This window comes from Athene noctua, chromosome 2, assembly GCF_965140245.1.
Source record: "Athene noctua chromosome 2, bAthNoc1.hap1.1, whole genome shotgun sequence".
Taxonomy (NCBI): domain Eukaryota; kingdom Metazoa; phylum Chordata; class Aves; order Strigiformes; family Strigidae; genus Athene; species Athene noctua.
Genome location: NC_134038.1, coordinates 65,662,826 through 65,688,529, shown reverse-complemented (window position 1 = coordinate 65,688,529; position 25,704 = coordinate 65,662,826). Strand labels below are relative to the sequence as shown.

Genomic DNA, 25,704 nt, shown 5'->3' with positions numbered 1-25,704 from the left:
GGCTGGAGTGTTGTTTTGTATGACTGATGGCAGAACTTGAAGTCCATAAGCACTTGTAAAACAAGAAATGAGGTGTCTGTTGTGATTATGACCCCTCCAGCAGTATGTAGTAGCTGAGAAGAGGTTTTCAGAATTGCAACTCTGGATTTATGTTTCTAATGTCTGCTTAAGCTTCTCAAGTGGGCCGTAAGTAATTTTTCACATATTGTCCTTGACTTATCTCTGCCTTTGTTCTATATCTGTAATATGGGAGAAAGGTTTACCTCCTACTCATGTGCTTTGTATATGTATGTTGCAAGACCTTTAGGGGAAGAAACTTCCTCTCTGTCTTTGCATACTGTCTGGAATGAAATTCCTTGGTTGAAGGCTGTGGACCCTGTCATGATTTTAATGATGGTGTTTGAAACATTTTCTTCTTTTTAAAGCATTCAGTTAATCATAAAAGTAAAATAGTTCATCCCCATACTTTACAAGTGCAACTTGTTCAACAACAATATATTCTTTTGACGGATGCTGTAAATATTACATGTAAGCTTACTTAACTTTTAAACATATAGTGGATTTGAGGTATATTTTAGTAATCATCTTTTGAAAGTGAATACACTGCTAGGCCTTACTGAAACATTATTTTGAAATGTTGCCAGATTTTGGGTTGAGTTGTGGGGGTTTTTTATACACTGAATTAGATGTAAATGGTGAACTGCATTGGAAAACTGTGCTGAAGAAACGAGTGTTTGGCCTGTCACATTCTTTTGTCTTTTTTTTAACATGAATTAAAAGTCTGATTTTCTTACTAATGAAAGAAGAGGAAATAATTGTCTTGTCTACATTCTCATGTTCAAATAGAAATTTTTCCCTGTGTCTGTCATTGTTCTCTTCAATAGTAATTCAATAATGACTGTTCCAATACTGTCTTTGTGCATAGCCTGGATAAAGGTTGGGAAATCAACATTAGTACATGGAATTCAAGATTTGAATAAAATGGTGCAATGTTCAAGAGGCACGAATACCTGAAAGCATTTTGAAGAAGCACAGGAGTACAATAATTGTATCAGGGTGATGTAAAGACTTAAGTGGTTTCTTATGCAGATTTCAGTGCCAGGATTGCTGCTGTTACTCATTAATTATTTAAAATTCCAAGTTCAACAACTCACAGCTTAGTGACTGTAACCTGCTGAGCCTCTGACCTAAAAAACTAAAGCCCAGAATACCTGGACTAAAATTCCATTTGAAAGGGAGATTGATTTATTTATTTCCAAGATACACAATTATTCTTAGCAAAAAATAATTTTGCTTTCTCTGTTTAGAAAGGAAAGCAAAGCATTGTGTCATTGCCAGAGAGAATCCCAAACTGGTGTCATAGTTTCTGTGTTTCCAGATAAGCAATTTTTCTGTGCTCATGAATGCCTCTCTACAGCATTGTAAATCCCTTTGTTCTTAAATATATTTATTGATTTATGAGCAGAGGAATTTACAAATCCTTACTTAAGCTTCATGAAGTGACACTTGCAACTTGCATAGAAAACGATTCAGGATGGAGAACTGTCTTGTTTGTGCTAATGGACTGCAGATAATGGTAACCTGTTAGGAGGCTGCCACATGGATCTTGAACCTTATTACATGTCTTAAGCACACTCACAAATGAAAATATTGAGGACTAAGTCTCCATCAAACTACTTAAAAATACTTCTAGAGTCATGCATGAAACGTCATGAAGTCAAACTAGTAAAAGATAAGGCAAAAAAGTGAGAAAGATAATGCACAAAAAGTAAGAGATATAAGCATGTAGTTAAGGATTTTTTTTTCATGTCAGAAATGAAAGATTGGGTTTTGTGGCTCTTTGGCAGTGTGTTTATCAGAAGGGAGGGACATGATTTTACAGCAGTAGATTGAGCCAAGAGGGAGTCAACTTGGAGTATGGTGAAAGGTGGATCCTTTTGTAATAACAATATTTATGCCAAATGTAACAGAGGAGCCCATCTCCTCTGTTCTGTTACAGGAAACCCATCTCTTGGTTGATATGTTTACAGTATAGATTGATAATAGATGAAGTCAGAACAGAGGGAGAGAAAGGTTGGACAGAGATGTTTTTTCTTTTTTTTAAATTTATTTATATAATTGAGAAGGATATAGTGGTTCAGTGTTTTCTCACAGCAGAGTTAACGGTGTCTGGAGAGGTTGAATCATCATCTTGTCCCATTTGTCAGTCTGCTGAATACGAGAAGATAAGAGCCAGCATACAGTGTCTTTGATTCATGTGTGTTTAGAACTGCAGGTGTGCATTTTGTCATCAGTCCTCTACAGCGTGTTAATGAAACGCTGATCATCAAAGAGGCTGAGTTTGCTAGGAAGCTTAGGTGACCTACCTCACTTTAAAAGGGAGACTATACCATTCACCATTTGGAGAGGTCTTGTTTTTCTAAGCAGAGAATGGAAAAAAATGTGAGTCATCAAACATAGCTTTTATTCTCAAGTTATTTTTTTTTGTTTTTATATGAAAACAGATGTTAGGTCTTGTCTGATTTCAGAGTACCTTGATCTCAAAAACTGAAAATCTCCTGGTAACAAATAATGATACTTGTCTGTGTGGTTTCTTGATTGCTCTGTGCTTTTTTCCCTCTGGAGGTGGTAAGATTATTACTTAAAACAAGAGAAACCTAAACTACAGAAAATAAATATATGTGGTTTAGCAATTTCATTGTAATTGTTTTTACAGACTGTTGTCTGTAATCAAGTTTGGACTATCCCTAGCTGTGCTGAGGTGAGATTCCTGAAAATCACGTGTTTTTACGAAAAAAAAAAAAAAAAGTAATATCCTTGTTGCTGGCAATAGACAGAAGAAAACTGCAATCAAAGCAGTCGGAAAAGATCATAAACCTTGGGTCCTGTCTGCTGGTCTTACTCCATGGCAATTTTAGGAAATTACTTGCAACAGTGTTCTTTCCCGGAATGTATTCTATCTCAGTGTTGTAGACTTTCTCCTGTGTCACATGTTTGCAGAAAATTGTAGTGAAAATTAACAAACTTGTCCTTTGCAGTGATAGATGAGGTGTATGTAAATTACTGAGCAGCTGTGCCAGCACTGGGGAGTACCTTCTCAGATAATCAGCATTTCAGAACTTGGCCCATCTCTCAGAGGGGTGGTTTTCTAGGTCTAGGATCCTTGCGAAGGCACATACGGTTGCCTGTAAACATGGAAATTGCTGTAATGCCTAGATAGGCCAGGAGGGTCAGGACTCTGATACGCAAGGCACTGTACAAGCATGATTAAATGCACCTATTGGTACTAAATACCTGGTGACTTCTCTAATTTAAATATTATGGTTGCTACTGAAATGTTGTTTTTGATCATTCATGATGAAAATGTGTCTGGAATAATGTATTTTTCTTTCAGGAAGGGTTTCTCTTGGAAATATCATTGTGGAACTTAAAAATGAAATAAGGTTTGTTCTAGCACGGATTGTACACTTTCGTGGGTAATAAAAAAAAAATCTGCATTAAATAACAATGAAACTTGTAAGGAATGTAAGGCACTATATTTTATGAAATGATTTAACACTTGAATTAAGAGGGCAGAATTCCTAGGAAGAAGTTTGCCCGTGAGGCAGGTTACTTTTTTCTGTGGTTTCTCACATCTGTCTCTGAAGCACCTGACTGTGGCTGCTGATAGAATTAGTTGCAGGTCACTCACTTGTGCCTGCCAGAGGTTTTCTTTCTTGTGTGTGGAATACTAGGTTACTACGATTAGAGAATTCTGAAGAAACAGATGAGGCATGTCCAGTGTCTTGATCTGTTTTGAAAGAAGGCTAGATTGAAGGGCCTCCTTCCAAAGGGAGATATCACATCAAGAGCCTAAAAAAGCCCACTCAGAGATTTCCATCTAGCTGGCAGCCAGTGCTGGACAGTGTGTCAGCTTGCTTCCCAGGAAGCTATGAAACCTGGACCTGACACTAGAAGAAAAAATCTTTTGCATGTCATTTTGCTGGGTAAGTTTGTAATAAAGAGCCTTTGCTAGAGGGCTACTGAAATTAGAGAGAACTTGCACATTTCTTAAAATTAATTACATTTTCTATTTTGTCTAATAAGATCTGGATATAGTAGTAAAATGTAATATTTACTTGGATAAGGATAGTTATTAATTTAGTGGGAACTTTTAAGTAAATTCCTCTTTTTTTATATTCTATGACTGCCCTCCCATTCATGAGTAGGACTAAGAGCACTTGCTACATCTATCTGGCATTGTAGCTCTGAACTATTATCTGACAACGTCAGTCTGTGGTGAATATGTATTCCTAGACAAGCTAATAATTATGTTCTGATACGTGTAAATATGTAAGTACTGGCATACCTTTGTTATTATGTGTAGTTCTGTTGAGTCATAATTAAGTGTGTAGGAAGAGGTAAGATTGAACCCTTATTTTACATAACTAAGTTACTCTTCAAGGATCATACTTAAGAATCCATTTGCCGCATCCTGTGATTTACATGTGGTAGTTTATGTATTTTAGTACAAAGTAACCATTAATGTTCAATAAAGGTGCTACAGGTGCATTGGCTTATAGCCTCTTGTAACTTCTGAATTACAATTAGTAAGCTGTTCAGCTCCTGGGATGAAGTTTATTGTTTGTATTTAGCATATACAAAAATTACAGTGTTCTGTGACATATTACAGGGGAAGGACACTCTATAGAGCCTGATGATTACAAGGGATGAACTTTTCTCAGGCTCTTACGAGCAAGTAAGAAAATGCTATTTTGCAGTTAAAACAGCATAACCTGCAAAAAGTGATACTATTGCATTTCTTGTTGTATTCAAAAAACTGAGAAGCATTTTTCTGCCTTTCAGTGATAATTCTAAATCATAATTTAAACTTCTTTATAGGAAATGTATGTATGGGAAGATGATTAGAACATCTTTTTTAATTACAAATATGCATTTGATTTCAACAGGCAGACTAGAATGGACTAAAAAAAGATACATGTTTCTAAAACCCTATTTTTAATCAGCTGTTTAGATGAAGATAAATAAGGTACATGATCCCAGCATACATGTATTTTTACATGTATGTGATGTGTAGGACTGAGTTTTTCCATCCCATTTTGTATTTGCTTGGGTTTTATTTTTATCTTGTGTTTGGCAGACAGCTAGGAGAACTTTCTCTCCTTGGATAAGGCAGTGGCATTTCTGTAGTTGTTGCTAGTTGGAATACGGTTTCCTATCGTGAAGAAAGCAGGAGAGCAGAATGGTCTAGCCTTCCATTAGGTTACCCGTTTGACTCCGTAAGAAGGTAAATAGATGGGAGGATACACTTTATTTCCCTAGGCAAAATCCTTGGGCTGCTTTTGGAATTACTTGAAGCAGTCTGGATAGCTGGAGTTATTTCTGTATCAGTCATCAATTGGGAAGTGCCCGGGTCTTGGCAGCAGAGCTGATTCAGCTCGATACGTGGTTGCAGCATAGTGCTGAGGTGGCCGGGTGACTCTGTTGGCAGCGTCTGCAGCGGCGGTTCACAGCTTCCTGCCATAACTCACACACTTCACTCAAAACAGTTACCAGGTAGCTGAAATGGTTCCAAACTTTTAGTCCTGTTAAATCAGTTTGTTTGCATGGCCTGTTATTTCCTGAGTCTCTCAGATGGTTTAAATAAGCTGAAACCTACAGGCTTGATGGGGAGTTTTATAGGGGAGCTGGTGATGTACTTTGCTGCAGACCTGCATAGTGCCCCCCCTTCCATTTTGTGACTCAAGCTCATGTACAAAATCTTTCATCTTGCAGGATTTACAAAACTTGCAGGGTTTCGTCAGGAATATTTTGGGCAAATGCTGTTGCAGTCATAAACTCAATCTCATGCTTCGATCTCTTGCAGCAGCTTGTCATTAGATGCGATTCATGTTGGATTCAAAGAATTATTACTTATTATTGCATTTAACAGTACTTCTGTTTTTGCAGTGTTTTGGAGCTTCATGACCTGCTTGTGTCTGTTTAAATGCTAAAGCATATACAGGTTCCTCTGCAAACAAGAATGTTGATCAGCTGACTGACACTTGTTAGTATGTGCAGGAAGCTGCTTTTTTGCTTTATACAGAGCTGCTTAGTCTGGCAACTTGTACGTTATGAAGGTGACTATAATAAAAAGAAAATGAAAATCTTTCCAGCTCGGATTTTTTGAATAGTTGGCTGCAAGTTCCTACAAAGATCATTCAGTGAGTAATCCTGTTGAAGTCAGTGACTCAACTCATTGCATAAAGATTGGCACAGGTAGAAACTGTAGTGTGGTCTCTTCACAACAGTAAGAACGCAAGTTGGTGTTTACGTCTTAACACTTCAGGATGCACTTGCATCCTGAACTGCAAGTGACCCATGTGCTCAGTTTTTAGTCAAGGCGGGCAGACTTCAGATTGAGGCTAAAGTGAAAATTTAGGTATTTTTGTTGTTGTAGAAGATTTTAATATTTACAGGCTTGTATGTATGTTTTGCTTCCTAATCAGGTTCAGTAGAATGGTGGCACTATAAATTTTCTTTCCTAATTCGTGTCAGATTTTTTGGAAGTCTTTTTCTCTCAAAGGATTACTTATAGTTTTCTCAATTTAATAGGTAGCATAAAGAATTCTGTAACTTTTACGATGCTCTTGCTACCCAGCTGGTTGCTTTTGTCCTTTTGGATAAAAAGTAGCTTTATCTCTACATAAGGAATTTATAGCAGGTACCTATAGCGAACTTAACTTGAATTTAAACATCTCTGCTCATTTATGCATGAAGAAGGTGAAGTAAAATCTAGTATTAGTGTTAGTTTCTGAATAAGAGGTGAGAATAAGAGGGGGTCAATCATGTGAATTTAGACCACATGCTGTCCCTCTGACACATTCAAAACAGTAGAGGAAACAGAAGTGCAGATTTACAGGCTTCATCAATGCCATTAGTTTTAAGCTTTAAATCTGTTCCTGTAGAGAAACTTAACACCTGGCCCAGATGTAGGTGTACTCTCAAACCACAGTCCTAAACTTTTAATAGCGTAGTTCATTTCCATTTCTCCAAGCGTTTTTCTCTTTTTTTTTTTATTCCCTTCCATGTGTAATTTTTATCATCTTGCTGAAGGATTTATACCCATGGGAATCAGGAGTGCGTTAATCAGCTGTTTCATATACTTCTTTGTTTGCTTGGTTTTCATTTTGTTTGCTTGCTTTGTGCAGACTTTTGAGCAGAAACTGGTCTTATCATTTTCATCTGTGGTGTGACAGCATGGAAATTTTTATTGCTTTTCGCTGACCAACAGATGATTTTTTAAATATTTATCTGGTTTAGTTTCACAGTATAGCTTGTTTACATCTGGTATCTTTTTCTACTTCGGCATTGCAGGACTGGAACTCGGGTATGCTCATTGTTTCATAGGTGCAAGGTGGTTGTACCTGGCTTGTTATTCCAAAGACACGAGGGAAACTAAGTGGAGACAGGAGGATACTGATCGGAGTTCTGGTTTGCAGGTGTTATGTTGGCTCCATAATCTGTTACTTAAACATCTGTATATTACAGATCAAGTGTAATTGTTAGTCTTTCAATAAATGACTAGAAGAGCAACACTCAGAACATTATGCCTTTATGTTCCACTGTAGACATTTCTTACGGTTTTGTATTCCACTCTTATTTTTCTTATTTTGCAAAGCAGGTGATGAGGGGTGAGCTGCTGCTCATCGTTTGTAGAGGAAAGGCCAATTTGTGGTAGTTCAGCTCTGAAATCTGGTGTATATAAATTTATTTATATTTTTCCTTGAAAATTTTCATAATCTCACAAAAATGTGAATTGGTTGTGCTTATTTCACAATTTGAAAGGATGGGGTTTTTCTTTTCATGCTTTATGCAATAGATAGCACTGTTTAAAAAAAAAAATAAAATCTGTTTCCAGTTTGCCAATAAACTGTACCTTGAGTACATTTACAGAGTTTGGATGTTTTTTAGTTTTAATTTTGCGAGACCTTAGAAGTGTATATTTATGAGGAATTATTTAACTGGATACAGTGATATGCGGCACTTTGATTTTAGAGTGAATGGGAATTCAGTGAATAGCTAAATGAGCACTGCAGACCCTCACTAACTTGAAAATTTTTTCATTGCCAGAGAAGGGGAGGGTGGAGGATAAATCGATCAGTCTCTCCAAAAGTTGCAGTTGAGATATAGGATAAGATTACCTCTGCTAAAGTACACGTTTCTGCAATGGAAGGTCAGAAGTAATCCATATTTAGCGTCCTTTGGTAGACAAACCAGTGCGTATAGCAGGGGTTATAATTATATTTGTAAGTTCTACCGAGCATACCTGGTTAATAGCTTATTGTTTTACTTCATGCATTTTCTATCAGAGCAAAGGTCTGGTTGTCCTTTTCTCCCAAGCCTTTTCATAAGATTATGCTTAATGAAATAATTTAGCCCTCTGATATTGAGTGTTGTGCTAGGCTTTCTGATGCTGAAGGTTTATGGTATATACGTCTGTTTATTACAGAGTAATGAAGCGTTACTGTTGCCACCAGAAACTGAACTTTACTACTGAAAGTTCAGCTCATAGTTTTGAGAGGAAAAAGTCCACTTGAAACTTCTTTTGCAGGTAGTTTTAAGTTTCAGGACTTTAAATGTTACCTTGCACTGCATTCAAGTCGGCCGAAGGCAGCAGCTGTGTGTAAGATCCTATACAAACACATGCTGCTATGAGAAGAAACACATAGTGTAACCACAAATGATTCGAAAAGCTGAAATTTGAGTGTTGTGGTTTAACCTACATAAACTCTGTTAAAGCTGAGATGCAACAGGATGAGCCAGAAAATACAAAGAAAGAAATGGCATTCCTTTTATATGTGCTTGTCATGAAAGTGTGGGCTGTAAAGAACATACCCATTCTCACCTCCACAGCAAATTGTTAGCAGTTTAGTGTGGTGCTTTTTTCAGTAATTGCTGTTTATATTTATATAATGGCAAATGTGAATTTGAAAGAACTTAATCTTTTATGAAAGTTTGTAGTTACAGATCAATTGATACATATTACACTGTTTTGGTATTATAAACATAGTATCAAGACACAGGACCTCTACCTATTATAATTTCTAATCTAGTCTTGTATTATCTTCAAATTTCATAGTAAACGTTTTATTTTTTCTCCTCTGCTTATGTCTCTCTTTTTTTTTTTTTTTCCTTAGGATCTATCATAGATCTTACCTTGGACTGTAAAAATGCTTGCTGTATGAGAACTATCTCTTTGTTCTGCGTCAATGAAAAATTAACTTGTATTTCACTATAAATGTATTGGTTTCAAAAATGCTGTTTTTTTTATCTTTTCAGAATTTGAAGTTCTGGTGATCCATCATGGGGAACCATGTAGGAAAACGAGAACATAGTGCTGACAAGTCAACCAAGGTAAGTGTAGAAAATTGAAGAGGCAATAGTATTAGTATATTAGTGTGTTTACCAGATCACTTTCACCATTACTATTTTGTAGTTGTCACTATAAAATAATCTCCTTTTCTTTAAAGAGTGTCCTATAAGATGTGGCTAAACCAGGATTTTGCTGTGCTGGATTTAATGAACGATGTTATTTTTTTCTGCGTCAGATCAATAGCTGATAAAAAGCTTCTCAGTCACAGTGGACATGAATGAAATGAGCTTTAGAAACATGACATTGCACAAACTTTTAAAGAGCCAGTGAGCTAAATTATGTTCTGCATGCTGACAGCTTTCCATTTGGGCAAACATTGGCTTTATCCATAAAAAAGAAACTATTAAAAAAACATGTAAAATAAGAGAATTTTAAAGGAAAAATGTCAATCTGCAGAGATACAGCTTTAAAAATCTCCTCCCCATAAAAAATATTTAAAAAAAAAGAATTGTCAAAATGTTCATAAGAAGTTTGTTTTTGCTTTCTGGCCTCTGCTGACACTGTTGTGTATTTTGCACATAATGTAGTACTCTGATTGCCTTGTGATAATATCTTGTTTATTTGTTTTTCTACATTGTACCGGAAAAGAATTCACACATATCTTAAAAAAGGGCATCTTTCTATATATAAAAAAAGATGTTCCTTGTTGTTAGCTATTGCTAATTTCCCTCCACCCATCCCCACCCCACCAGTTTAGAGTCAGCCCACGCTGTATAAAGTTACTGCCCTTTGCATTGGACAGATGATATAAACAGATAGTTCTGTGCTTTATCTGGAGGAACGTGAGTATTTTGCATTGTTGTGGCAGATAAGCAGCTATCCTTAAAAGGTATACAAACTAGAATTCATACAGTTATTAATTCTTTGCCATCTCCTTTAGGAAAATACGTAAGCACACTGAGGGAATAAGGAGAAAACAGCAGGAAGAGAGCACAACTGGCTACATGTGTTTTGTATTTCTGCAGTATTTTGCAAAATGGTTTTGTGGCCTAAAGTTTCTGTTTCACTATGAACAACAGTACGAGTCCGAAGTTGCGGTCTTGTAGTGACCAGTCTTGTATACTTCCCCTCTAGAAAACTCTGTTGTGCAGATCCAGCAGTCAAATGCACCAAACAGATGTGTTTAGTCAAATATTTTGATCCTTTCTGACCAAGAATGTGAGATCCTGCAGGTATGATATGGCAGGCATACAGAGCTTGGTGGTCTGTTGTGCACCACGTATCCCCTCCTTTGGTCTTTGAGGACAAAATTTGGTTAGAAAGACACATCCTAAGTTTTCTCCTGCTGTGGGATCAGGTGTGTCTGATGCATCTGGGTGGCAGGTGAGTGAGCTGTTGAGCTCATGGGGCCTCAGAAAGGAAAAGAAACTGTAGCAGCCCATGCAATAGATGCAAGTTCTGCAGCAGTGAGTGACAGTCAGGTGGCCATGAGTCTTGTACTTACTGTGTGAGAAAGGACTACAAGGAAATGGGTGCTGCAATTTTAAAAAATTCCTTCTTTCTCATAGTTAGCTCATGGAGAATACTTGAATCTGAAATCTCTTTTACCTGAAATATTTTTGAAGGGGGAACATGTTTCTATAGTAGTATCTTCTGTCCTTCACTCATCCTTCTAGAGTGAAAAAAAACCAAACCACCAAACCCCTAAACTTTAAAACAGGCAATACTTGATCAAAATTTCCCTCTATCCACATAAGACAGTAATCATGTCACAAGAAATAAGGTCACAGATTGAAGATCAGGAAATATATGGTTAAAGTGCAAGTATGTATTCCACAGAACTAGTAAATCTTGATTTGGTTCTTACAGGCAGCATTAAAGTTCTCACTGGCCATAGTAACCATATATCATACTTTTTTCATTTTAGTTGTGGGTTTTTTTTTAATTTGAAGTAGCCTTTCTTTGTCATAGCTGTTCAATATAGCTGTAAATTAGAACTGGTTTCCCACCAGTCTTATAGTGTGGTATGGGAGACAACTGCTGAAGGCTTTCAGAGACTACAGTGGAAATGCTGAACTGCCTCTCCTCACGCTTACCCATAGAACTGCAATGAAAGAGGCTAACATCTCATTAAGGTCTTTCGAAAATACATTACTTGTAGCTTCAGCCTGTTTAGTATATTTCCTGTCCCAAAAATATAGTACCAAAGAACAGCATCATTTTAGGCAGCTTCTTTGAACCTGTGATGTTTGCTGCACAAACACTGTACTGCTTCCTGAACTTACAGACCAGTTCTCCAGACAGCTACTTTACGTACAGTGATGTTAGAGAGACTGTTGCCAAACTGTAGCAATTGTGATTCTTGGTTGTCCAATAAATGTCCTGTAATACAGCAATTATTATGGGATTGGGGTTTTTTTGAGTTGGCATTTATCTTTGTTTGCTTTCAGCAAAATTGGGCATTTGAATTACAAAATTAGAAATAGAGATCTGGAAAGCAATTATTTCATCAAATGTCTAACATGACACCCAAGATGCTTTCAAATTGGGAAATCTGCAAAAGACAACAAGATGTGTTCCCATGCTGTGATACTTCTTTTCAAAATATTGTTCTTCTCTTGATTTATAAATGTGCCAAACTACAGTGATTATTTAATAAATAATGAGATACTGTGTAATTAATTGAATGCTTTGAAAAACAGTCAGTCTATTTGACCTAAGTAATGCAGAAAATATTTACAAAACCCTCATGTTTTACTCAAAGCAGTAACGTACTTCATCTCATTTCTGTCAGATTTCTTTTCCTTGTATTTAATGGATCTGCATTTTTTATGGTTTTGTAAGATAAATTGCTGGGTTCATTGAATTTTTTTTATTTATCTTCTTTCTCTTCATTTTGGATGCTACTAGACTTTGCAGTCTGCTTAATGCATTAATAAATGTGTAAGGTTTTTTTGTTTAATTTTGTTTGTAGTGTTCATACTTGGGTTTAAACATACATAAATGTATCTAAGGACAACAATAACAAAATTAATGGGCTGTCCTTTGTGCCCCAAGTTTCCTTAAGTTCTTGGAGAGCTAAATGTAGAGGAGTAGACAGAGTAGACAAGTTTTATTGGTCTTTGATTGGAGTTGTAGTTGATGTGTGTTAATTTGGCATCATTAAGCTATGAAGCGCCACACGCTCCTTTGTAACGGCTAAAGCTGCCTGTAAGTATTACAACAGCGCAGTTCTCCGCTACTCTCCATTTTGATTGTCTTCCTCATTCTTCACAGCACATATATTGCCATCCCCAAATCTTTGAACCTTCTTGGTATCTGTCAAAACTGGCCCTTAACTTCATTGATTGTTTTAGAAGATTGGAAGGAAGTTTTGCAGTATTGTCCTATTTATTCCACAGCAAATACCAAATGCACTGAGTCCACAGAACCTGGTTTACATATGTCTTAAGCCATGTAGTGCTGTGGGGATCTGGAAACCAAGCTTGTGACCTATAATAAAAGATCAAAACCTGCTGCCCTGCCTTGTAAAGGGATTGTTCAAAACACTTATACAGGCCTGGAACACATTAGATTATTGGAAATACTGGATTATCTACCTATAAGTCCTTGACATATTTGGGGTGTGTTGTAAATAAATACCAAGGAACCAGTTGCTACCTCAGATACCTAACTCTGAAAAACTCTGGGAAATGTAATTACCACAGTATATTACTTTTTCACAGGCCAAACCTGAAAACGGATGTAGTAATGATAAGGCACTCAGTCTACAATTTAATGTTTTGTTTGAACTAAAAGCTATCTGTTAACAATGACTGAGACTTGCTGTGTAGTAAACTTATGAAAAATCTTGCCTTTAATTGTCCTGTGTATGTACCTAGGTTCTATAATGTGTTTTGTAGTGGCTGATTTGATAATTTTAATAAATGGGCTGGTTCTCAGTGTTTAAGGAAAACTCAGCATAACTAGTTCAAGGGAAATTGCTATGGTGAGCATGCATCAATAAAATTGGATGGTTGCTATGCTGTTTCTGAGGAGATTCTGTTTTCTCTCCTCTTTTTTTCCCCGTCTTGCTAATGTTCAGAAATTTGCACTCTGCGCAACCTTACTATTGGTAACATTGGCAGAAAGCTTTCTGGCTGTCACTGATGAGAGAGAATTGAAATTCTGAAGATGGCTGGCACAGGACCGTAGTTGTATTGTTCACCTCATAGATTCTCAGTGATCTGCAAGCAAAAGGGTTTTCACGCTGTTCTCGTCTGATGCCCTGCCTCTCATGGTTGAGACTGCTTACAGACCTGAACCATATGTGTAGTTTTTACCAGGTGCTTCCTCCTCTTGGTATGCATCATAAAGTATCAAGAAAGGAAAACAGAAAAAAACAACAGATGAAGTAATTTTATTTGCTTTATTAATTGCTCTCGTGTTATTTTTGTAAGATAGAGTGCTTTTTTTTAATACAGTTTGAGAGGTACATGACATACAGATTATGTGTATTTTGAAGTATAGGATGCTTTTCTGTAAAAAAAATTAACAAACAAAATCAAATGTGGTCTTTGATTTTTATTATGTTTAAATAAATAGTCATTACTGTACATAAATTAATCAGAGTACACCCTCTTTGCTTTTTTCCCTTAGGAAAGTTGTATAGCACTGTTTTTATTTCCTACTATAATTGTGTGTTTTCTCAGAGTTTTACCTTTTGCTATAAAGCAGTAAAGATCCAGGGGCTATTGTGGTGTATTCTTTGTAATTTGATATATTGATTAAAAAAACTCTCTCTCAAGCCAGTATCTTTCTGAAGGCAAAGGAAGAAGGAAGGAAAACTTTAAAATGTTGAGAGCACCAGTATTTTCCATGAGAGATCTGATAAGCATTTTCATGAGCCAGTTTTACAGGTTACACACTCTAGAAATTCTTGGGACCAGCCAGTGTCTGGTTAAACTAGTGCCTGGTATAAGGAAATACTTCTTTTGGAAGAAGCAAATCATCTTCCAGGGTGTGAAGGGAAGTTCTGTACAGTCAGGTTAAGCAAGACCAGTTCAATTTGCTAGATGCCAGTTTTCTTCAAATTCTACCAATCAACCTAGATTTGGCCTTGATCAAATGCTTTGTGCTCACTCTGTCCTCGTATTTCTTATCTTAACCTTCATACTGTCTAACTGGATTGTTTGTTGGGACAAATGCAGTGTCATTCTGTATTAATAGTAGAGCTTGGAGACCTTGAGGGAGCCTTCAGGCACTAATGTGCTTCAGCTAGTGAGATGATATCATAGCAATGCTGAAATGACTGTGCAGTTTGAAGCCTCTGAGAATGGTAGGTATGCAGCACCTATGACATCTGTCCTCAAAAATTAACCTTAAGACCATCATTCAGTATGATTTTGGAAGTCTTAAGTCTTAAATAGGCAAGTAGCTCTACTGTAAAGTTGAAGGGAACAATTTGTGTCTAAATCCAAGTCATATGTTTGAATACTTGACTGTTCATTAAACTCTTCAGGTGCTCAATTTAATAAGGTAGTTATAATTTCTAATCTTTCTAATGTCTAGAATATGGTACACTTGTCGTAAGTATGTGAGGAAAATAAACTGTCCCTGGATCAGAGCTGGTACTTTTACACTTCTGTGTTTCCTTTTACACTTTCTGTGTGTGAAGGCCACTGAAAGTACTGTGCTCTGCTGTGCAAAGCAACTGGTAGAAGAGTTAAAAGTAGGAGACAAGGGTGGTGTGAGTGAGGAGCAAGTTCTGGTCTTGTCAGAACTAGCAGCACCTGCTGCTAGTATTTCAGTTGCCTGAATTGTATTATCTTGGCAGTATGTCACTAGATCTGCATTTCAGTGAAAAAAGTAAGTAAATATGTAAGTAACGGTTACATGAAATAAGTTGAGAGCATGTTTTTCTGGTTTGCACGCAACTGCTACGTACTAGTGTTTAGGTCTCAAGCTGGTTGAGCTTGCATGGGTGTAAGAGGAAGAGGTGCAGTCGCTGTGGTTTTGGCTGGGAGGAGGTAGGGTCTTGGGCTTTGTTCTCCCACCCTCAGCCTGCAGAACTCACTAGAAGAGGGAAGTACACTCTGTACATTTTAAGGTCTTGTGCTTCAGATGCCATGCTGTTGTGGTATAGTTTCCTATAGTTCTCTTAGTTCTCTTCTTGGCTTTGATATAGAACTAGATAAATGTCCTGTCAAATGAGTTTAATGACAGTACCACTTAAATTAATAAGGAGTCGGAAGAACAGGAGTGTAATGTACTGCCCGTTCTTTGTGAATGCTCTGTGAATTGTTCTAGTTGCTGAGATGACTTCTGTAATAAGAGTCAGCCCATACTTCAGCCTGAGAACATGTTGTTCAGTGTTTTAGCAGCTTCATGACAGTAAAATGAAAGTTATTTTTGATCCTGAGGAAGCAGTAAGTGACATGGAGGTCCTGAAAGGGAGCAATATCTTCCTTCCTCACATAATGTTTTTGTGCTTCTACGGTTGTGGTGGTCATAGATCAGCCTGTGGTGGAATGTTGCATCACCTGCTCTGAAAGTGAGATGTCAAAGTAATAAAACAGAATTTCCATTACTTATATTTGAGAAAAGCTTAAAAAACCTTTTGCAGTAATGTATTACATTAGAATACAGTTATAGCTGTAAAATCTGTTACAATGAAGTGCATTCCGCCTGTTACAGAGATTGCCAGGCTTTACTTATGGGTACCTAGGGTCAAACCACATCAGAATCTCCAGTATCTAAGACAGCGACTGGTAAATCTGTCCTGTAGCATTTATCAAAATATTAAACCCTGGTAAAAATGCATTTTGAAGTTTGTCCTCATCTTTTTTCCCCTAATGCTAGTTCTGTTGTCTGTGATGCTCCTGGGCAGCAGCTGGGAAGAAGAGTGATGGAGCCATGTTTTATTTTAATTCTCAGGTTTCATATACTTGTATTTCTGATAATGTACCTGGCTGTGCAGCTAGGTCAGTGTAACTAGTTGTAGGAATGGTTTTACACTTTGCATTGGTACAAAGCCAAAACCCCGTCTCTTCTCAGATCTGATGCTAAATGTTCTGCCATGAGAAAAGAGGAGTTACACATTGCTAAGGTGAGCTGAATCTTACTGTAATTTGTAAATTCAGCAATTGTGCAATGGAAAAGGAAAAAGATACAGGACTTTCCTATCCAAAGTATCACTTTAACAGTAGCTTGTTTTTGCATTTCAGAAGCTGAAGATGAATTTCTTGTGTAACTGGAGTTATTTGTACACTGAGTAAATTTGACTTGTCTGCGGCTATGGTTCAAAGACTGATTTTTTCCACTTTGAGCTAAAATGTCATGGACCGTTTTCCTTTTTACTTAACTTTCTCATGCCCTCTGCTTTAAGTTGATGGAAATACTTAAGTAGCATTTGCTAGAGAAAAAAAAAAATTTTTTTGCAAAAAGAAATTTAAAACCTTTTAAGAAGAGTAATATGACTTTATTCTTGACGGCTGAGATAAAGTTCACTCTTAAAAACAATCTGGTCTTTCAGTGCAGCATCCTATGGATGTGGACATAAAAAATACCAAAATTAACATCGAGGTGGAAGCCACAAGATACATACCGCTTACCCTGGATAATTAGGGGGACTTAGGAGCATCAGATATAATCAAGAAGAGGCAATAATGGAAATCTTGCATTTTTGTCACGGTGCCACAGAGTGACATTCAGGTTGGTGTAGCTGGACTTGCCTAGAACTGAAAGATGAATTTAGGGAGGCATGAGAGCACTCAGCTTGCTCATGAACTCTGTGCAGCTCAAAAGCCACGGAAGAGACTGAAGAGCCAGAAATCTTAGCAAGACTATCACTGACGTGATCTATCCTTAAGCATGTCACTTATTATCAAAAAAAAAGTCACCGTTTTTAGGTTCTCAGTTATTCCCAATCCGTGCAAGAGCTTCACGGTTGGATTCATAGGTAATGCTGAGGTTTTCAGATGAATTATAGAAATCCCAATATGCAGAAGGCATCTCAGTTAAAAGGTACTGTCCAAGACTGTTATGTTGAAATCTGAGTGATTTTTTTTTTTTGTGGTCATAACTGACTTGCATGTCTAGCACATTTTCCCAGCCTTTCATACACCTCCTCTTCCTTCCTCTCTTTATCTTCCTTCTTACATGCAGTTTCTTTCTGCACACTACTTTCTGCCAGCATCTCCATCTCTGATGCAGTTTAAATTCAGTGCCACATTTTGATTTTTCTGAGACATTAGAAATAACACTTAGTTGCTACCAGTGCGGTTACATGCTCAGAATCGGTGAAGAGATGGACAGGTAACAGTCCGTCTGATCAGGAAGGTGGGAACACCACGGAAAAGAGAAAATTTGCACTTTTCTGAAAACACATATCCACTTGAAAAACATTTTTTTTCTCTTTCAGACAGCTTGCTCGCTTCATGTTGACATACGACTTTCAACAACTATCCCAGCCTACCATAGTGTGTTGCTTTACAAAGCAACCCAGTAGTGCCATTGCCAATATTTGAAAGCTGAAAATCAAAACTTCTCCTGTTATATTTATGACCAACTATCATCATCGTTTATATACTTTGTCATAAAGTTGTGTTGCTTTTTTGCATTTGTACCTTGTACCTGTTAAAGGAATTGTTTTATGCAGAAAACACAAGTATTGCTGTTAAATTCTTTTGAGGAAACACGGATAAAATCTGTCAATCTGAAGTGGAACTGTGTGCAAAAACTTTAAATCCCACTTTAATTCCTTGTATGCATGTATATATGTGCATGCACACACCCATATATAAAAAGTACAAGTGTATATTAAAAAAAAAATGCAGGTGTATATTCAAGTATAGATATTCTGCTTATATCCCTTTATGGCTGCAAATGTGCTCACTGTATGAGTTTCAAAAGGCAAGACCAGTAGCCTTCCACCCTGGGGAGTCTGGCTATCCATTCTGATCTTCCCTGTGAACTGCAGAAAACGAAAATGTTTTCTTAATGTTGAGCCAGAGCTTTCTACTGCAGATGAAACTCACCTTATGGTGCACAGTGATAAAGTCTGAATAATCACTGTCTTTTTGTTGTTTGGTTGTTGTTGTTTTTTTTAAACTTAATGTCTGAAATTCCAGACAACCCTGTTTTTTTGAGACTTAGCAGATGAAAAGTTGGTGAATGTGAGAGACTGAAAATCTCAAGTCAGTGTCTGTAACAGTTGAGGAATGTTTATATCTCATAAAATATATTAAAGATATTTCAATACTATGTATTGATTAAAAAAATAATCTTTAATATATTTAACAAATATATAGTACTAGTAGAGATAAATTTTGGATTGGAACTAGATGATCTTTAAGGTTCCTTCCTATCCAAACTGTTCTATGATTTTAAATATATCTTTGTGTTCTAGGAAAGGCATCAGAGCTCACAGTAGGTGAGACCCACTGCATAAAGCAACAACTGCTTTGTCTTTAGTACGCTGCTACACAGAAAACTCAGTATGTTTGGGATGACTGACGTTACTTCTGGAGCTCAGTCACATGAGATGAGATTCTAGGTCAAAAGCTGTACGTAATGAAGACTAAAACTTAGTTTTTCCACTGAAAGAAGTAACTTACTTTGTGCTGCAAGATACTTTCTGATAGAAGGAGGTCCTCCCTAGCACCACTGTGGTGCTAATTTTCGGTTTCTTTCCAAATCAAATCTATGTTCAGAGAAAACTTGTTAAAAATTTTATTGAGATGGATCCAAACCACTGTAATTCATTACATTCAGACTTAAATGAAGCATGTTTATTTGTAGGTGCTGACAATGTGGACCTGAACACTTAGCCTAGAATTCTTGCAGATTCATTTACTTGACGTATTACTTTTAATGTTGATTTTTTTTCTACAATTCAGTATTTTTTTAAAAAAATTCTTATTAAAAGGTTGTTCTTTATATTTCTTTCAGCTTATTTCTTGCCTTACAAAGTAAGAGTTAAGAAGCAAAGTAAGAGAAAAAAAGAGGGGAAATACCTATTTAAAATTGAGATTTGACACTTTTTTCCTCTTGTTTTGACCTCAGTGCTTTGTGTTTTACTTCAATGAAGTCCTCTCAGGAGGAGAGGAAACATAAATGGATTTCTTCAAGGTACCTCTTCTGCCCGTTGCACCCTTTTCCCTTCCTCTGGCATCTTGTCTGCTGTTTATTATTTTATTATTATTCTATTATGCTATACTATATGAGCCGTATAAGGATTGATAAAACCATCTAAAAATTGAAGTTTTTTGGAGCTTGGGGGAAAGGAGGCCAAAAGGCCTGTGTCACTGGATTCATTCAGGTGGGATGGGGAGTCGTGGGTTCTAATGCCCTCTCACCAGATTGCCCGGGTGTCCTGGCTAGTGACCTTTAACTCAAGTAGATGAAGAGCCAGAGGAATAAGTGCTGTGTCTAGAAGGGATGCCGAGATCTTTCAGGCATCAGATTCTACTCTGAGATTTTGCAGAAAGAGTTTATAATGCAATAGCATAATGCAGTTAATACCATAATAATACTGCATTGCAGCTGTTGAGTCACCCAATTATGGGAGAATAAAAGATTTGTGGCATTTTGGAAGCTTATGGGACTTGACATATAGACTTTGTATCATCTAAATTGCTGATTTTGATTCAGCCTCCTGCTGCTGTATGTAAGGGACAGGAGACCCTCTGAACTTGTCTTAAATGAAGCTCATAAGAGAGATGGCTCCACCAGGAGCAGGGAGCCTTAGCTTCTATTCCAGCTTCTGAGCACTGGTCTCAGCAGTTGACAAGTTGTTCTGGTTTTTGCCCTGATCAGCTTGCTTTTAGCCAATTAGGCTATGAACCGTGGGCTGGTGGAGCAGGTGCAGAGCTGCCTTCTTCGTGCGGAGAGCCAGATGGCCAGTTAATTGTCCCAATCACTGAGTAAGACTTGGCCACATCTCCTGCTCAGTTCTCAATTCTGCTGCTGTGCTGCCAAGTTAAGGCTTGTGGCTTTAAGAAAATGAGGACTTCAGGGACATCTCTGAGCATCTGGACTTCTCTTAATCATGATTTAATGTGGTTAGTGGTTCCTAGCTGATTTTTTTAAAAATCTGTTGATGCTTAACAGGAGTAAAGACTTCTTGGTCTGAGTTAGGACAGTTTGCTTGTTACAGCATTGTTAGCATTGAGGTATGGTTGTGACAGAGAAAAAAGTTTAAGTAGGAACCTGTATTTTGAAGGATTGATTCTCTGGGATTTTGCAAGCAGAACTTTTGTATCTGTTGAGTTACATCCTACAGAGGAAGAGTATTTTGGTTTGCTAGGGTTTCAGTATCCTTTTTTAGGATAATTATTTTTTCTTGTTAGGAAGAAATGGGAAATAATTGTTTGAATGCTGCACTTAAGGAGATGTTTACAACCCCTTATAGTCTATCACATGCTATTGGAAATGCAAATGAAGAGTATTTGCTTATATGTGTGTTTATACTTAGACACAGTGTAATAACTGCAACTATACTTTACGTGTGACTTCTTCATATGAATATATTTTTCTTCAAATGCAATATATGTTAATCAGTTGCTTTTGTGTCAAAACAATTCAGTTTTGTTACAGTAAATCATTTTAAGAGGTAAAACTGTGGAGTGCTAGAGGCAAAGGATGGGACAAAGCAGATAATATGTCATTTGAAATGGTAGAGAATTTTATTGAAAAGATGCCTAGGCATTTCCAGCAGACCACCTATTTTGTTCAATGCTAAAAAGGCAGTCCTGGTCTAAAGTGATTCTGAAATCCCATGTTGATAGTTATTCAAGTGGCTTGAATAGGCTGTCAGTTAATTCACAAGTAACCTGTATATGGGAAGGATTAAATATATAAGTTAATAACAACAGGGCTATATAAGTTTTTGTATCGAGGGTTCATGAATTCTAATCTGCTTGCCTTTTTTCCCATCATTATGCTCCACCTGTTTTCTTGAGTCCCGGATCTGTTTTGCACAGCTTTTTTTAGTAGTTTTTTGCCTGTGGCTCTTGGCGGTACCAATTCTACCAGGAAGTTATGTAGCCAGTGGATTATGCTACCTCTAGGGAATAAGGTGAAGAGCTTTGCATAGTCTGTCGTGCTTATATCTGAAGTCTCACTGCACAGCATATGAATAATAGCAGAAAGTCTGTCTGAGGTCTAACTTCTTTGAAGTTGGACCTGCTTCTTTTTTTATGATGAAATACCAGCAGGAGAATGGCAGTGGAAATACTTCTGTGTTCATGCACAGGTTTTCTCTCTCCAGTTAAATTCCCTGCCTAGAGAAGTAGTTGAACATAGCTGGCTCAAGTTTGATTTACAGTTTCCCACATGACACCTTTAATTCCTGCTTGCCTATAGAATCGAGGCATGGATTTTAGCCTTCGCAACACATATGCAGTAATGTAAAATTCTATTTATGTGCAGAGGGTTACTAAGTAACAGTTGCTGAGGAAAATGCAGTCTTCAACTGTGTGACGTCTGTGCACTTAAAATTGCCAGCCAAGTAGTGCATTAACATAGTTTTTGCACATTAATGTAATGGGATTTGCTGTGGGCTACGTGTGAGCAAAACCTTGAGGGGAAAAAAAAAAAAACAGTAGCGTAGTTTGAAGAGTTGGAGTCTCTCTGTATCCTGGTCTTGTGGACAGGAGATGAAACCTAGTTTTGCCCTTCTACCGCATCCTCTCCATACTACACCATAATTATGGACCTTGATATATTTGTGTGTGTGTTTGTATTTATATGTACTTATAGATAGAAAGGTAATCACTATGTTTTGCATATGTATTTTCCTTCGGGGGGAGGAGGGTTGAGTGGCAAACAAGAAGACAGTTGTGACTCAGGGATAGTTTGGATGTTGATAATACAAGGAGAAGTTTGCCTTGAGCTGTGTCTCCTCTAGTAATTGTGTTTACTTATAATTTTTCACAGAGGTTATCAGAGGATTTGTCTTTTCTAAGGATTTATTTTGAAGGAATGTTACTTTGGAAAGGTCACCTGTCTAGCCTTGAGATGGAGCTTATGTATTGAAAAGGATTCTGCTTAAGTGATCAAACTTTCCTTTAAATCACACTTAGTATAGCTTACACTATGTCTTTGAGCTAGAGACCTTTATATGCTGATGAAAATGAGCTGTTGAACTGTCATCAAGTCCTACAGCTTTTAAATAATTTCTCTGTTACAAAGCTACTTTTTGTCTGCAAATACTTGAACGATGGGGGTGGGTGTGTGTATGTGAATAATTATTGCAGTGGGAAGGTAACATGAGTTTATGAGGCTGTATGTTACTCATCGTGGACTATGTAGAACTTAATTTCAGTGAGATTCTTGTATTAATTTTATCATTATGTCAGTATATGTAAAAGATGTGCAAAAATAAATTTTGATAAGTAACTACTACTACAGTCCTTTTATAAAAGTGGCATAAATATCTATCAGGCATATTTAGTAATTAGTTTCTTGGATTTTTATTATGTTGCTTAGCTGAATCCAAGTATGTTGTTTGTTAATCAGAGAAATTCATTATAGCCAGGAGTTGATGTCATGTTATTTACCTGGACTCCACAGTAACCAACATATGCCACTATCATAACTTGTCAGTTTTGCAAAATTAATTTCATCTAGTCATTCATGGTAATTGTTTGGGGTTTTTTTCTTGCTATGGATGATTTACCCCCCCAAAAAAAGTGCACAAAAAAAAAAAATCAACCCCAAAAACCAAGCCTACTGACATCATCACTCTAAAAGCTGTGTACATTGATTTTTGTTTCTGGCATTGTAAAGTCTCGACACTTTTGATAGGATATAGTTCCAAAGTACTGGCTGGCTGCGTTTTTTGCCTGTGTTTGAGGTAGTGTCATATCTGAGCTTTTTTGTAGTCTCTCATACAATCCACCCATTTTGGTTTTGAGGTCAGAAGCTTTTCCCTCTGGGGAGAAATCAGTCAGGCTCCTGTTTTTCTGTAACTCAGTGGCCAGCTGTGACTGTTCAAGGGATTTTAAACTGGTGTATTAGCCACAGCTTTTCCCTTGGGAAGCTGTCCTCTCTGGTGACAGTATTGACTCCAAGCAAAATATCTTTAAAGCCAGTAGAAGAAGCAAAGCAGAACAAGGGGAGAAAAGTTGTCAGCACAACACTAAGTACATATCTGTTCTTCCAAACCCTTTTCTTGTTGCTCTACAGGGACTTATGTGCATCTTTTCTCTTAAATGTCCAAGTTTAGGAGAACTGGAGTTAAGCCTTTTTGCTAACAGTGCCTACTTTTGCCATGTACTTCAGGAGCTGTTCACCAGTTCCAAACACCTGTAATACAGTCATTTATAGTCACTTAGCTAAAATGGATACTAAAAATAAACAAAACCTTTTCTGCAAAGCTGATCCTAGTGAATGGGGCTATGCTATTTCACATGCAGGTCTTTGCATTTGCTTTCATTGAACTTCATGAGATTCTTGTCGGTTTATTTCTGTAGCCTGTCAAGGTCTCTGAATAGCAGCTCTACCTTTTGGTGTACTGACTGGTCCCCCTGTTTGTTATTACCTGAGTTTTTATTAAGACATTAAATGATACTAGCTTTAGTGTTGATCCCTAAGAGATGCAGCTGCTGACTGACTGCCAGTTGGACTTCGTGCCTTGATCACAATCCTCTGAGCCTGATGGTCCAACTAGTTTATCCACTCCTTGTATTCCACCTACCCAAACCTTATCTTCTCTGTTTGACTATAAGGGTAGAGTGGCAGACTGTGGGAGGCAGTGTCACAAGGCCATGCTAAAGTCAGGGGATATGATGCCATGCTTTTCCCCTTCTCCACAGAACCAGTCATTTCATCACAGAAGGCTCTCAGGTCGGTCAGGTACCATTTGCCCTTGGTAAATCCAGGCAGGCTGCTCCCACACACCTTCTATCTATGGAGAACAATTACTGTTAAAACTGTTATGTTATCTGCCTTTAATAAAAAGATAAAAAGAGCTATGTATTTGAAGTGCTCTGTATTAAGTATGGCTTTTGCTTTACCTCAGTACATTATCGCTCCTTCACTGCGGGTACAGAGGGTTTTGTTGAGCACAGAATGTACCCTACCTTTGGTAGTCTTTTATACTTTGGTACAGTATTGCACTTCGGGATAATTGACAAAAAAATACTGGAGATGAAGCCTTTTAAGACAAATACATATAAAAGAGAGAAGAGGCATGAAGTGCACTTTCTAGTTGGATGATGATCCTTGCTTGCTTGAAACCTTGTTGGAAAAATGAATGCTGGTTACAGATTCACAAAGACTTGACAAATTGATACCAGCCTGTGGTAACTCTTAACAGTACAGAGTTAGTGTTGAGTGGTCACAGAAAAAAGGTGCTGCTGGCTGTCTAAGCTAAGGGTTGTTTGTTTTATTGTTTTGGCTTTGTTTGGGCTTTTTTAATTAAATAGCTAAAAAGGAGGAAAGATCTGAAAATTAGGCACCGAAGGAAAAGGTGGAAAGTTGAAGAGAAGAACATGTGTTTGTGCCCGGTGTTTGAGACACACCCAGGCAGTGAATAGAAATGCTTGCTGGTAATGCTCCATTCTCCCCCACTGAGCCTGGGACTTGCACAAATGAGGGCTATAAATAGTGCAAAAATATCACTTATTTCAGTCACTTTTTTTTTAACATATAGGTCTTGAATTTCAACATAATACAGGCGTGTCTTTGTTCCTGCCTCCCCCCACTATGATGCTTTTCTTCCCCTGAAGGTGTACAGAGTTTTTACCATTTTTCTATTGCTTGGTCTTTGAGTTTGTTTCTTTGTTTGACTTTATGTATTTGGAAAATGGTAGATACAGCTGTGTAAAACAATGCTGTACCTGTAAATGTTCTGTTTTAAAACACAACAACAAAACAAAAAGTGCTCCTGAAGAACAGGATTGTGTATAGTACAGGTAGCATCTTATTCGGTGATTAGATTATCTCTTCATGCTTTTCAGAAGGTATGAGAACAGCCTTATGTAACATTTATATTATGGAGCCTGTATCCTATCACGTTGTTCATCTGACGACACTTTTGATAAATGCCTTCTGATCACAGTTTTGTTTTTTTTTTTAAATGGTGTACGTAAATGAAAGCAATTAGCTCTACAGGAAACCCCCCCCTATTTCCAGGTGAGTAATAGTGTGCATTTGCTGATGAATCAGGTGTCATCTGGGACTGAAGAAGCACTCAGTGTAAGATCTGAGTGAGTCATTTCCCCAAGGCTCTCAAGGTTTGTCTTACAACTGGCTCATTGTGGTAAGCAGCTGTAGTTAACTTGAGGTAACTATTTCTGAAAGTTATTAATGTATTAAATTCTTAATATATAGGAAAAAAATACATTTTACCTCTACTTGTTGCA

General features: G+C 37.3%; 1 protein-coding gene across 2 annotated transcripts in view; it reads left to right on the top strand.

Moving 5' to 3' along the window:
* The window catches only part of MBP (myelin basic protein), a 114,356-nt gene that overhangs the window by 17,184 nt on the left and 71,468 nt on the right, over nt 1-25,704 (top strand). For both annotated transcript variants that reach the window (XM_074899327.1, XM_074899326.1), the window contains exon 2: nt 9,322-9,396. In XM_074899327.1, coding sequence (XP_074755428.1) covers nt 9,346-9,396 — 51 coding nt within the window. In that variant the 5' untranslated portion in view covers nt 9,322-9,345. The remainder of the gene's footprint in view (nt 1-9,321; nt 9,397-25,704) is intronic.